We start from the raw sequence: 15002 nt of genomic DNA, 5'->3' as shown, positions 1-15002 counted from the left end.
CTCATACATGTACATGTATGATGTAATGAAAAAATTGTATAATTTTTATATTCACAAGTATTTTTCTCTGAAACAGGACCTGTGTCCAGTGCTCCAGTATCTTACAGCTGTCTTTGTCACTGGCTGGAAGGAAGTTGTCGTGTCTGACAATCAGGAATCATCTCTCATTGTTGATGAGGTTGGTTTCCTCACAGTGTCACATTAACAAATTTGGTTTAGTCCTCTGACTTGAGGAAGGAGGTCACCTTTGGTTACAATAACATCAAACGCTCTGTAAAGTATATTGAAGGGCTGGGGGCATAACCAACCTTTAGTGCTTTTTAGATCGTTTTCAGTTGTTTTAGCTCAGATTTGCCGGATCTTTGGAGTTGGCTCTCAATTTCTTTTACGGTAATTAGGAAACATTACCCCAATATTTTTTTGCTTTTTTGCAGTTCATTTGGAGTAAAAATCTAAATTACTGTCTGATCTTAATATCTTTAAGTCTAGGAAAAACCACGTGACTCATCTCATGAATCAGGCTAGACAAGCGTTTTACACTAACTTTATTGATGAGAATAGTGCTGATCAAGGAAGGCTATTTCAAGCTACCAAGAAACTCCTGTCAAGAAAGGATGAATTATCTTTTCCTGAATATCATGATAAAATGGTCCTGGCTAATGACATCAATGTCTTTTTTGTACGTAAGATCACCAGAATTCGTGCAGATATCGATGCGACCGATGTGGATGCTGCAGTACCCATTGACTCTGAAGTGGGAGATGGTAGTACATTCAGCGCCTTCCACCCTCTCACTGAGAGTGATGTATGTGCTCTCATTCAGAAGTCAGCGAAGAAGACTTGCCCCCTGGATCCTATGCCAACCTCACTGGTTGTTGGTTGTCTCGACGTGCTCCTCCCTGTCATCACACACATAGTTAATTCATCGCTGTCCTCGGGCTACTTCCCCGTTGAGTGGAAGGTAGTCCTTGTAAACCTTGTCCTTGGTCTTGATCCGGTGTTCAAGAACCTACGACCTGTTAGTAATCTTCAATTTCTATCAAAACTGACAGAACGCGCTGTATTTGATCAGACGTGTAATCACATGATGAATTTTGGCCTGTTTCCCCTTTTTCAGTCTGCATATAGGAAATTCCACAGAACTGAGACTGCACTCCTAAGGGTCCAAAATGACATACTAATGAACATGAACCGCCAACATGTGACACTTTTAGTTCTTCTAGATCTCAGTGCGGCTTTTGACACGGTAGACCACAAAATCTTACTTCATCGCCTACATTCAAGTCTTGGCATCACAGGAACGGCTCTGAAGTGGTTTGAATCGTACCTTTCCAACCGATCACAACGCGTGTTTTCAGGGGGCTGTCTCTCTGACAGTATCAAGTTACCACATGGTGTCCCTCAAGGCTCATGTTTGGGACCCCTGCTATTTACCATCTATTCTAGCAAGTTATTTGAGGTGATAAAAGATCATCTCCCTGTAGCACACGCATACGCAGATGACACACAACTCTACTTGTCATTCAATCCTGACACCTCATCAAGCCAATCTGAAGCAATTGAAGCAATGGAACTTTGCATAAAGGCAATCAGAGCATGGATGACTACTGACCAGTTAAAGTTAAATGACGACAAAACTGAATTCTTAATAATTGGTACACGACAACAGCTTAGCAAAGTTCATATCGAGAAATTATCGGTCGGTGGTGTCAGCGCGGCTCCTGTTATTTCTGCAAGAAACCTTGGAACTTGGTTTGACACCAACCTCAGTTTAGTGACGCACATCACTAACATATGTAAAGCTGCTTTCTACCATTTGCATAATATAAGACGCATCAGGAAGTTTCTTACGATGGAGTCTACCAAGGTGCTAGTGCATGCCTTCATAATGGGACGCATTGATTACTGTAACAGTCTCCTCTATGGTTTACCGACCACTCATATTAATAAGCTGCAACGCGTGCAAAATGCAGCTGCCAGGCTGATTTGTTCAACTCCGCGCTTTAGCCATGTTACTCCCGTGTTATTTTCTTTACATTGGCTACCAGTCAAATTTAGAATTGATTTTAAGATTTTAATAATTACTTTTAAAGCCATACATGGCCAAGCACCTGATTACATTTGTAATCTCGTTAATGTTAGGAATTTTTCCACGTATGGTCTTCGCTCAAATTCTGAACTTTTATTAGTACCACCATCCACGAAAACGAAGAAGACACTCGGTGACAGGGCTTTTACTGCTGCTGCACCATCACTGTGGAATAAACTGCCGAGCGCAATAAGGGACGAGGATAATCTCACATGTTTTAAGTCCAAATTGAAGACATTTTTATTTAGAGTTGCTTACAATACGATGTAAGGACTGTAAGAATTGTAAATAACTATTTTTAATTAACTATTTTTTATTTTTATTTTTTATTTTTTACATATACAATTTGTTAGGCGCATTTGATCATATACACATACTAATTTGCACCATACAAATATTAATTATTATTATTATTATTATTATTACGGGCAAGATTTTTTTTTTTATTAGAAAACAGAGTACAAAACAGCAGACAAAACATTGAGGCAATATTTCCTGGAGGAGTTAAAGGCCACATGGAAAAAAAAAACAGTGAATCTGAGCTGAAACGACAAAAAGCAGTGAAAAAAATTACTATGAGTTGGTTATGCCTCGAGTTATAAATTGCCATGGAAAAACAAAGTCATTTGCAAGTCAACAGTTGGGTCATGTATGGAACCCTTTCATATCTTAGGTTTTATTGCCTTTTGTTACAGCCGTGCTGTAAATTAATAGAATGATTTTCTTGTTGTTATCAGGTTGTAAGTGATGTGGTGAAACATGTTGAAAGTCAAATGCTGTCACTAAAAATTATAGAGGCTTGCCAGCAGGTGGGTGCACCAAAGATTTGCTGAAATTACTTCCATATTATATTGCTAGGTTTCTTCAATACCTCATCGAAAGTCCAGCATAATCCAAAAGATCTCCATTATTTTGGTTTAGCTAAGATCAGTATTTCCCTCCTTAAACTTTACATGTACACGTACTTGAAGTTATTCTTGTCCTCTAAACCTTGTTCAATTATAAAGGACCCTCAAATTTTAGTAATGCATGTTTGTATTTGATTTCCTGTGTCCAGATTCTTGATGTGGTGCTAGAGGTTCTTTCCAAGCTTTCAACGGAATACAAAGGAGATATTAGATCAAGAGTTGAAGGCCTAGAGCATGTGATGAAAGCTACTCTTGTGGGACAGACCCTACCTCTACTTGCATCTGTTGTGTCTTCTGAAAAATGCCTTCAACTTTCTGTGGCCAAACGTTTTCTGCCTGCTGTAACAAATGTAACAGTGATGGCAACAAGGGTAAGAAGAACTGTAATTAACAAACAACAAACCGTGTCTTGTCCTGAAGAAGTATAATTACAAGATTGTTTGACAAGTATAAGTAATATTTAAAAGCTAAAGCCATTTCAGTATTATCATTGCACTGAAAGTACATTGAGAAAGAGAGCAGGGTACCAATCTTTTGACTTGGCTGTAAGTCACCATGGAAGCCTGGCCATAGCCCATCTGTAACCACCTGTCAACATGACCCTGAACCAGTGATGTGCTGCAAGTTATACCCACCTAAGAATGCTTACAAAAGTGGACTTGACGCTGGAAAGCAATTTCAAATGCAGAATAATAGCAAAGCAAATTTTTTACTTAACCACCCCTAGACTCCACCCCCCCCCCCCCCAACCCCCGAATCGGTGGCCCCATAGGAGTAACATTAATATTATTTCTAATTTGTTGACAATGTGTACTACCTTTCTGACTGGAACTGTTCAGGTGGCATACCTCACATCTAAGTTGAAATCTGTTGGAGAGGATAAAGCTGAAGGAGTCTCCTCTGCTGTTGCACCTTCACCATGGTCAAGCCCTCGCAGGGTGGAGAGCCTCCATCCTGTCCGGGATGAATACCAGTACTGCAAGACAATGGTGCTGCCAGGGGCCTCGTGTCTGTTCCTCAAGTTTGACCCCCGGTGTGCTACTCAGTATGAATACGATAAGGTGAGGCAGTCAGGCCATTAGAAAATGGTCTCGTTAAAAATGGTCCTTACTTGCATGACATGCTGCTTCTAGTAATACCCTATCTTTATCTTTCTCTTTCTCTTATTTTTCCGTTTTCTGTAATTTTTGTATTGGTCACCAACCCCAGACCTCCAAGTGTAACTCAGTCAAAAAGTGGTGATCTGGTGGTCACAAGTTCAAGTGCTGGCCAGGGCAGACAAAAAAATTATTTGTTTACTTTTATTTTCAGGCTTTGAACAATTTCAAAAACTTAAAAATCTTTTTTTTTTTCTTTTTTTTCCAAAAGCTATAAGAAAAGTATGGCAAATTCAAGGTCATACAAAAAACGCTAGGCAAAAGGGTCTTCACACAGCGCATTTCAGGAAAATGGGAAAATCGCTTGTACCTCTGTGAATTTGAAGGTACTGGTCAAAAATCCTCAAAAAATTTTGGCCAAGCCGAAAGCTGGTTCTTGCTCACTTCAGACAAAAAAAAAATGAATCATGAAATTGATTTATGGTGAGGAAAGAGCTGAAACAGTTTGTTTGACTCTGTCAGGTGATTATTTATGCTGGTAAGACCACCACCAGTCGTAAAGTTGCAGAATTTGGTGGTAACTCATATGGGGTAGGTGCGAGAGGCGTGGTGCGGCTAGGCTGGCCCAAGGAGGCTGTCAAGGTGGAGGGTGACTCGGTGACCATATCTTTTCAAGTGAAGAGTTCTCGAGAGCGTAACACACCTGACAATGCAGTGTGGGGATTTAGCTGCATTGTGAGCACCAAGGTAAGGTAGAATCATTGGTTGTATTGGTGTGGAATAGAATACATGGGCTTGTGTTTCTTTTCATTACAAGTGTTTTTTATTGTCAGATACAGTCGAACCTCCACTAACAGCCACCTCTCCACAACAGCCACATTTTTTTGTCCCGGCGGACAGTCCATACATTAGCTCTTGTTTAAACCTCTCTACAACGGCCACCTCTCTACAATGGCAACGGCCACCAAACTGCGTCCCCAACTGCCAAAATAACCTCTCGACAAAGGCCAGTACAGTACTTTTTTGTCAAAAAACCGGGTCAAAAACACATTTTTTATAAACCGATGCTGTAATCCACATTTGTCTTCGGAACATTACGTTTCTGTATCCATTTTAATGATATACGTATTTTGACTGTGTTCCCTTTATATGCTGCAGTAAGCATAAATTGTCTACAATAACATAGCGAATGTTGCGAACCTTGCTCGTTTCGTCTTTTTAACATTTTGATTCGAAACATTATTTACGTTTTATTGTGTATTTCACCTCTATATATCATTTAAGATTGGATTGCTATAATAAACATGTTGTACTTCCGAAAAAAAAGGTGTCATATTACACTCCTACCTCCCCATAACGGCCACCTCTCTACAAGGGCCACTTTCTTCTGTCCCCAAGGTGGCCATTGTGGAGAGGTTCAACTGTATTAAGTAAGCATTATTGAATTGCAAGGGTCAAGAGTAGATTAGTCAAATGCTTGATCCTCCACACTCTGACCACAGTTGGATGCTCTGCCAACTGAGCAACAGGGAGCCTCATGCCAAGTTGGGTCATATTTACTTCAATGCTAATTTAAAATGATTACACTCATCACCAAATCAGTAAACTTGGGGGCTGGTTCTGGAAAGGCCGGGAAAGCTGTGGGACATTTAAAGTGAGCATAACGCATAACCATGGCAACCCTATGTACAGCTACGTCTAGACACTGCTATGCCATGACTGATATAATCAGTTGAAAAGAAAAAGGGTGCTTACCAAGGACATGCCCTCTACTACCCTAAAAAGCAATGGGACTGCCCCATGTGCCAGGCCACAGGGAGAATCACTAACTACCACTGCCTCCTGATTAACGTGGCCTAAATTGAAGTACTTAGTGATGTTTTGGAAGTAATATATCAAACATGAGGTATGTTTCATCAGATATCCAAACACTGAGAAGTAGCTTGAAAACACGAGGTGCAGCCGAGTTTTTTTAAACGACTTTGAGGTGTTTGGCTATCTGATGAAACACACTTTCGAGTATTTGATATGGCTTCTCAAATGATCATTAATTCTTGGAGAAATACAAGGCTCAAGTGGGCAAAATTTTATGGGAATTAGAAACACGTATCCAAACCACGGTCACAGTAGTGATTTTCTTTGTTTTCTCTTGATGAATTATTAATGAATTTCAGAAGGATGTTTGACTACCCAAATAATCATGCATTTGGGTGTCAGTGAACTGTAGAGAAACCTAATAAAATTGCTTATGGGTAGCCTTAAAGAGAGAGGGTAGTTTCCAGTCAAAGGGAGTATTGATACCAATGTATGCTTTGTGCTACAGAGACTGATAGTCACTGTTTGCCTCGTAGGAGCCAATAGTCATAGCAGTCATGTTGGAAATAGTTTTTTTGTACATTACTATCTTACCTTTTCAGGAACATGATGAAAAACCTTCCAAATTGCCATTCTTCACTGACTTGTGCCTAAGCCTCTCTCTGCTCACACACAGCTTGCTAAATGTTAGATACCAGGGCCCAGGCAACACTGAAGCTGAAGATGCCTGTCAACATTTATTTGATTCCAAACTTCTACAAAGGTATGACACTATTAATTTATTCGTTTTGACTTTGCAAAGGTTTTTGATATCTTATGAGTCGCAGGAAAGGGGATACAGCAAAGAACCTATGATTAAATTCTCTGCATTCGTTTGTGGGTTCTTCAAGTGCCACAAACAAGATACAAGTCATTTAAGCACTCTACCAAACATTCCTTGTAAGATCTTGATGGTTTTAGTATTCTACAAAGGGCAACAAAACCTTACGGAAGTCACCTTCTCAAACTCATTAATAATCCAAAAGTCAAAGACAAAGGAAATCATGCAGTGTGACGTGTTTGGATATCTGATGAAAAACTCCTCGTTTTTGCGTCCTTAATTTCTCCTTCAGAATCAGTTTGTTTGAGAAGTGATATCAAACACTCGTCACAGTGTTTCATCACAATATCAAAAAACTTGAAGTTCGTCAAAAACACACCGCTACGCATCGTATTTTCAACTTTCCTCTCGGTCTTTGATGTGTGGGAAACACTGTGTCTCGTGTTGGATATATTACATCAACACTGCACTTGTTAATATATGGTTCTAAGTTTTCAATCAGTCAGCAAAATCTCAATGTGTGACCTTTGAAGAGATGACACCTCCAGCTCCTTCTTGACAACAAGGTTTAAAAACATCAAAGTGTAAAGGAAACCTACTGAGAATTAAAAAACCTTGAGAGCTAGGGGAGTGTCAACAAAAATCAGCCCACATATGAACGCAGTCAGGGATTTGGAACCTGGGCCACATTGGTGAGAAGTAACTCCTTCCATCCTCCTGAGACAAAGTTAATCACAAATTGATCGTCTTTACCAATGAACGTATCATTGAAAGGAGGTGACAGTCACAAGGTTGTCAAATGCCCAAGGGTAGACTAATGTCTAGTACCCAAGACAGACAAGGAGGAAAAAATGCCCTCCCCCCGGAGCGATGGAGGGGTTGGGCACTGCTGGAATTGCCTGATGTATTAGCCTTTTACATTGACAAGGTTAATTTTTTCTTCTCTTTGTTTTGTTAGATGTGTATGGCCAACCTCAGCTGAGACAGTGTCAACATTAGGGTCTTCTGGTATCGCCATTACCATTGAATCAGAGAAGGATACTGTGTCCAGTTTTGACAGCATTGTGACCAAATCAAGCTCGAAACTTTCTCCTGAGCTTTTAAAACGTCTCAGAGAGGCATCAGGTAATAATCCCTCCCAGTGCCATGCTCTGTACATATGTTCATATTTTGTATTAGAGAAAGATCTGCTGGACATGAGTGAAAACCTGGGAAGAGGCAGCAACTGCTGCGGCCAACTTGGAGATGGAGAGCATGAAGTCCACCAGCATAATTGGATGCTGCTGATCCTAGCAGTATTCAGGGTTTGTCACATATAAAATAAATAACCAACCCAGCTCACCCTGTATCTCTATCAGAGAGCAACCAACTGTTGGTTTGACTTTCGTTTTGGGCTCAGATTGTCTTTGTCTCATGATCGTGACATGCTGGATGCTGCATCTCTCTTATTTCATGACCAAGCTTACAATTAACCATCTTACTATTATACTCAGGTGTGACAGCCCCCACACTGCGTCCAAGCCTACGTCAAGCCCTCCAACCCGACGCCATTGAGGAGGTAGTGGTACGGTGTGTCATCAAACACTTGGGACTCACCAAGACTGTGCATGGGCTGGAGCTTCTTCAGGCAACAGAGACAGAGGGGGAAGAGTATAATTACCTCTGCGATGTGATGAGGGATGTATTTAGTCGGCTGAATGGGCTGATCAGACAACTGCAGACGATGGCTGAGATGGAGCAGAAATGGGCGCATGAGCTGAATGACGTACAGGAAGGAGTCCTACAGCCAAGTGCTGCCTTCTTCAATGATTTTCACTTACAAGAGGTACATTAAAACTGACAAGTTAACTGAGAAGTTTGGAAAGTATCAAGGCTCTTTACTTTTGGGTTTAGCTGGCTATGAATACCGTTTCATTTGGGTTCTTTATTTCACGTTGGTACAAAGTTAACGCTACAATATAAACGTGGTTCAAAGAATTCGTATTAGTAATTTAACAAACCTTAATTTCTTGGAGCTTTTACCGGTGTCTTTGCGATGCTTTTTCTTTCATTTTACCCCAATTCTACATTTTATCGTTAGGCAAAAGAAATTTTCACAGTTAACAGCGGCTCTCAATGTTTATCATATTTAGACCTTTGAATAAATTGTTCTTATAAGTTAATTTTCGCTCTCATCAACATACTCTTCCTTGACGAAATACGAGACCTCCACACTCACGTTAATTTTCGTAAGTTCGAGTTTAGCCTTCTATTTCACGTTAACTTTCTTTGTTAGATATTTTATGTCAACATAAATCATGTTTGAAGTATTTCCTATAATACAGTATGAAGTGTGACTTCATTGTTTTTTTGTCTTGTAGGCCAAAAGCAAGGAGCTTGAGTTGCTATGTTCCCTCAAAAATGTCCAGTTCGACCCAATAGAGCAGGAACAATCCATAGGGAAGCTCATGTGAGTATTGCCTTTGCTGGACATTTAATTGGAGCATTTATTTCAAAAACGTAACTACATGTACATAGAAAATCAAACAGGTCTTACCCTCAGCTATGGCTTAAAAAGTTTACGTCTTAAGCTGTCATAAATAATATTGTGCCATTTAGATTGTTTAAACTGAATCTAAGCCGACAAACTTGGAAAAGCAAGGCTAGCTTCTTGATGGAGTAGCGATGTTATCGATCATTTTCAAAGATACCGGCAACAATCTTAGGAAATTTTATCGTTGTTTCTAAAAATATTACGTGCTTGTGTGAATATGCTGATTGTAGTCATAATTGATATTGTTAGTCCTCATTATTTTGTCAATGTTTTCTATTTTGGAATCCAGTTATGCCTGGTAATTCTGGTTTCTATAATTTCCACTGTTCACGTGGTTATTCACTCTCCGTAGAGAGCGTCTGGAGATAGAAGCAAAAGGAGAACGCCAACAAAGTGACAACACCTTAGACCTGATGCCAGTCTCCAAGAAGTTTCTGTTTTCCATCTTGGACTGTGCAGAGCTGTTGTGTAATGTGACAATCGAGTCCAACAGAAGCAAGCCCACCCCAGAGAGGAGCGTGTCTCACTGCAGTTCTGCAGTGGATTGTGGTCACCAAACACAACAAGGTGTGCATCTACCAAGGAGTGGCTAAATTTGAAATTGGAAAAAAATACAAATCTAGCTCCGTCTTGCTAGAATTATACATTACATAGCATGCTACCATTAATATGAACCTTTGTTCACTCCTTTCATTTTCAAGAACACCTAATTCAAGTCACAGAAAAAATCAATTTATAAAATACTGAAAATGAAGAGAACCATGGCTACCACTCGATGGTTTCTATTTGAATAGTCACACTCTAGGACTTCATGTGTATCACAGACTCAAAAGTTAGAATGGTTCATATAGCGTGGTACATAATACCACAGGAAAGTACTGCGTGATTGCTTTCCCTTGAAGATCAAGGTTTTAGGATTTTATTCTAAGACTAATTAAATGTTAGAGCCACCTTGTACAGCATAATAAACAGCACCATAGGCGAGCATTTCTCAATAGGCTTCGCGTAAATGGCCACAGGCACTTTAAGATTTCATCCACAGATTCCCAGAAGTTTATTTTCGGACTTAGGACGGTGCCTACTTTAATTACTGCACACACGTTCTGCGCATCTCAAGATACTTGGGTTTCCCATGGGTGGTACCTACTAATACAAGGATGTTTTTGCGCGGTTTATAATTATGCGGAGAAAGCAGAACTAAGCAAGTGCTCTTGTTATGCAAAAAGAAAATTTGGGGTAACCATGCATTTTTCAGAGATAATAAAGCTTCAGTTTAGAAAAAAATCGCCATGCATTGCTTTGTATTTTACTGCTTTTTAGAATAATTGTTGCTTAACTAGCTTAACTAAAAAAATGCGTGGTTCCCCCCAATTTTCTTTGTGGATTTCAATAGCCCTTGCTAAGATCTGCTTTCCCCGCATAGTCAGAAACTGTGCAAAAATACTTCTCTATTAGTAGGCACCGTTTTTAAGGTTCAGCTCTGGGAATTAAAATGTCAGTGCCAAAGTATTTCATTGCATTCTGCAGTCTTTTAGTCTTTGACAAAATACCTCCTGCTCATATGTTTCAGCCGGCACCAACAGTCAGCTCCAGTCTCCTCCTTCCCTGCTCCTCAATCGCTCTCTGTCGGCACCACCCAAGCTGGATCGATCTTTGTCAGTTCAGGAAGGCATACATGACGTGCGTAGGTTGCAGCGTTGGAGAACGAATGTTCAGAAGAAACACAGTCGGTCATCTCCCGAAGATCAGACAGATGCTGATGTGAACAAAACTTTCTCTTCCACTGTTGCAGAAATATTCTCATTTATTGTCGGTGATCCTGATAAAGCTGTGAGTGGATATTTTATGCTACAAGAAACTCTAGTGAAAATTCTGCCCCGTCCTTCTATCAGAAATCTCCCTCCAAAATAACAAGTTTACACTCTTTAAAGTACCTCACTGTTACTGCAACTCGTTCAAATTTCCCTGTGCGACAGAATTATGTAGCAGATGAATACGTAGGTACAGTGTTCATGTTCAAAATGAAAAGTGTCTACCTGCATTCTTTACAACAACTATTTTCCCTTTACCAAACAAAACTTTTCTTACAGGTGACTTGCTCCAGTTTCCTGTCTGCTGCTCGTGTAAGGAATGAGCGAGGTCTGGACCGAGTACAAGCTCTTCAATGTATGATTGAACTGGTGACAGTCTGTTCCCGGATTGGAACTCATCACGTACCTCACCTGTTGTCTGCTGTAGCATCTTTACTCGCACAAGGGCCAAGGTTGGTGTCCGATACTGCTATGTATAGAATTTAATTTCCTGTTTATCAAGTTAAGAAGGTTTTCAGTTGCTCCTTTTATACATTGAAATCCACCATACCGAAAAAGATAGCGACTGGGACATTTACCCATAATTCTTTGCGTACGAAAACCCTAAAAACGCTTATTAAAATGGACAGAAAAGTTCTAATAACTTCAAACCTAGCATACACAATGTTGTTAGTACAAAGACGAATCTCGCCAAAAAATATGGCTTTCTACGTACCTATTGGCTGTGTAAGGTTTGCAAGGTATTGTGGCAAAATGTACAGCCGCCATATTTTTCGTACGCTGGATTCCGTTTGACCTGTTTTGTGAGCGTAGTTTGGCTTGCAACTAGAGTTTTAACTCTCCCCAAACCCACCACGTTTTGAAGGGCACTCCACTCGTTTTGTACTAAGTCTACCATCACCCACTGAAATAATTTATGAGCTGACTTACGAACATTCTGGTTAATTAACTGTAGCTGCAAATTCCATGCCTAAGCACATTTTTCACATTTCTAAGCGGTTACTGTGCAGTTATGGGGTATTCCTCGAATTTTTTTTGTAGGGGTGTGGGGCTTGGTTCTCCAAACCCTGATCCTCTTTCAGACCAGATTACGTCATTTTCTGGTACCCTTTTCTCATACCCATTTCCAGACCTGGTCTCTAGTGTCCATACCTATTTCTGTAAAATTCATACCCATTTTTAGACTTTCAGACCCCAAATCGTTAAAATCCATACCCATTTTCAAACCAAAGCTGCTCAAAGACCATGCCCTTTGGCGCCGTACATACCTATTTATTTTGCTTATATAGGGAGTACCCCTAGAGCAATTAGGGACCTTCAGATCAGAGTACGAGATTGAGTACGAGTACGACTTTTAATTTCAAACCTGTCGAATCCCCAAAACTCTCACTCCTTCCCGTTGTTAACCAACTGATATGGAGACCCTAGAAACAAGATTGGTGTGACAAGTGGTTATCTAAAACATGCAAACTAGATTTTAAAAGGTGTACTTGTACTCAATCTCGTACTCGTAGTCAAATCTGAGGGTCCCTATTATCAACTTTAAGGACGGTGCCTACTATTGTTACTGCGCATACGTTCTGCGCATCTGGAGATACTTGGGTTTCCTATGGGTGGTGCCTACTAATACAGGAATATTGTTGCGCGGTTTAAAACTATACGGAGTAAGCAGAACTTAGCAAGTACTTTTGGTATCTCAAAAGAAAATTGGGGGTAACCATGCATTTTTTAAGAGATAATTCAGCTTCAGTTTAGGAAAAAATCCCATACATTGCTTTATATTTTGGCGCTTTTTAGAGATGTTATTGCTTAATTATCTCTGAAAAATGCCTCGTTCCCCCCAATTTTCTTTTTGGATTTCAATAGCCCTTTCTAAGATCTGCTTTTCTCGCATAATCATAAATCACACAAAAATAGTTCGGTATTAGTAGGCACCGTCCTTAAGGAAGATTATCCTTTGCTTTATGTCTCTCTCAGAACGGAAGAGCTCAAGTGTGGTGGCATGGTCCGTGAAGTTCGCGACATGTTCTCAGCTGTGGTATCAGCCGTGGTTCAACAGGCGTCAGTTGATCCTGCAGTATACCGTGACAGTGTGCTGGTACTTTCTGTCTGTCCGTTCTCCTGGCATGAGGAACGTTGTGTCATGCGCAGTAGTCTTGTGTATCTACTGGATAAGCTGTGTTGTTTGAGGAGTGAAAAGACTGATACAGCTGTAAATCTATCAGCGATGGCCTGGGCCGGCTTTCAAGTGCTCTTGGACCGTATAGTACAGTGGGAGAATGACAAAGGTTAGAATATCAGTGATCCATGGTCCGGATGTGAATAAATTGTCATGCACACCTAGAGCAGTGAATGAATTTCGGAAGTAATTTTGCGTTTGCTTGTGTTCCACTGTACTACTCTCTACGATTTGTTGAATAAAACTCCTGCCAAGGGCTCGAGACTAACGTTTTAGCTCAATAGCCCAGTGGCTAGCAACAGGTCTGATTTCACTACTCGGCTTTCGAACAACCAAACACTGAACCTCGCCCTGGCTACTGACACTCATGGTTTAATCCCTTTACTCAGTTAATTCTCTGCTGTTTATTGATCAGATTTCCGTGCCGATGCGATTGAATGGTCCAGTTTGGCTCACCAGGTGTCCAGTCTCTTATCAAACTACTTGACGTGTGTGTTAGAGGAGAGCCGTAATAATGGAGTTACAGCTAAAGACGCCCTGCAGTATGTTATGGAACTACTGCATGGTATCAGCAGGTAAAGTTTATTCCCCAGAGTGCAATGACTCACTGAATTTAACCTCTCGCCATGCGGACTGATATTAAGTTGTTATCAACGCAACCTCGGAAGTTGCGTTTCACTTTGCTGTTATAGTGCCCTTCACAGTTGTAGGTCGCTTACGCAGTGTTTTGCGCTTGATGTTGAACTTGTGTTGAGTCAGGGTAACTTAAACTCAAACTTCTATCAGGTCATCCAAAGTCCATAAAAGTAGACTAAAAATAATCAAAGATTAGGGTCTGCGTCCGATGATCTCGAGCCCACGCACTCTCTCCTTTGTCAAGTTGATGATGATGTCATCCGCCCCTGCAAAATCCGCGGGTGATACCAGATATGCGTCCCAAGATTGGTTGATTGATTGTCCCATACAATCTCGACTCCAATCTGTATTAGGAGTGCGTTCTTTCTACGTCGAACGCAATAATCAGATGAAACAGCTTCAAAAACCCCCACGTTAATCAGTTCACTTCCTAAAAGCGTCATGAATAATTCAGAGCTCTGAACGAAAGTGAGAAATTAGTCAGTGAAAACTAACAGAAATGCCTCACGCGGAACCACAAACGTCTTTGATTTCAAATTTGATTGTCAGTAAAAAAAAAATGTCCGTTTGATTGGCTGGGCAGGGGCAAGTTTCGCAATTTTTTCATATCCATGAAATCACAACCAAATAAAATAATTGTAAATGGCTTGAACCCAGGAGTCATGTCATAAGTACGTAAATTATGATCATCCGGGTGAGTGTAGTCCTGAGAAGGACTGTTTGTGGTGACTTTGACTGACGTTTCGACAACCTGAGCGGAAGTCATCTTGACTCTTGACTCTGAAGATGACTTCCGCTCAGGTTGTCGAAACGTCAGTCAAAGTCACCACAAACAGTCCTTCTCAGGACTACACTCACCCGGATGATCATAATTTACGTACTTATGACAAATAAAATAAGTGTCTAAGTAAATATTATACTCAAAACTTATTCTATTCTAAACCGTCCAAAATCACTTCGCTACTCGATAACATCAAAAATTACACAGCAGGTATCAAAATGAAGCCTTTAGTTTATGTTGTACTGAGAAAAACCAAGGACGGAAGGAGAGGCAGGTAATTACGGTGCTGACGTCAGGGGGGTAGTGCCGGACTTGATGTGTCTTTCCCTTACC

At 40.5% G+C, this 15002-nt stretch overlaps 1 protein-coding gene across 1 annotated transcript in view; it reads left to right on the top strand.

The window, feature by feature from the left end:
- LOC146476525 (putative E3 ubiquitin-protein ligase HECTD4) overlaps positions 1-15002 on the top strand; it is a 47741-nt gene that overhangs the window by 8682 nt on the left and 24057 nt on the right. Inside the window, exons 10-23 of the mRNA XM_085114399.1 lie at positions 77-178; positions 2827-2898; positions 3147-3368; positions 3837-4058; positions 4617-4841; positions 6512-6672; positions 7688-7854; positions 8223-8554; positions 9090-9178; positions 9615-9829; positions 10833-11092; positions 11353-11525; positions 13051-13361; positions 13668-13827. Coding sequence (XP_084970525.1) covers positions 77-178; positions 2827-2898; positions 3147-3368; positions 3837-4058; positions 4617-4841; positions 6512-6672; positions 7688-7854; positions 8223-8554; positions 9090-9178; positions 9615-9829; positions 10833-11092; positions 11353-11525; positions 13051-13361; positions 13668-13827 — 2711 coding nt within the window. The remainder of the gene's footprint in view (positions 1-76; positions 179-2826; positions 2899-3146; positions 3369-3836; positions 4059-4616; positions 4842-6511; positions 6673-7687; positions 7855-8222; positions 8555-9089; positions 9179-9614; positions 9830-10832; positions 11093-11352; positions 11526-13050; positions 13362-13667; positions 13828-15002) is intronic.

The sequence above is a fragment of the Pavona decussata genome, unplaced genomic scaffold (assembly GCF_977016875.1).
Source record: "Pavona decussata unplaced genomic scaffold, jaPavDecu1.1 SCAFFOLD_76, whole genome shotgun sequence".
Classification (NCBI taxonomy): domain Eukaryota; kingdom Metazoa; phylum Cnidaria; class Anthozoa; order Scleractinia; family Agariciidae; genus Pavona; species Pavona decussata.
The sequence above is the reverse complement of the archived record's forward strand: the minus strand, read 5'-3'. Positions and strand labels throughout refer to the sequence as shown.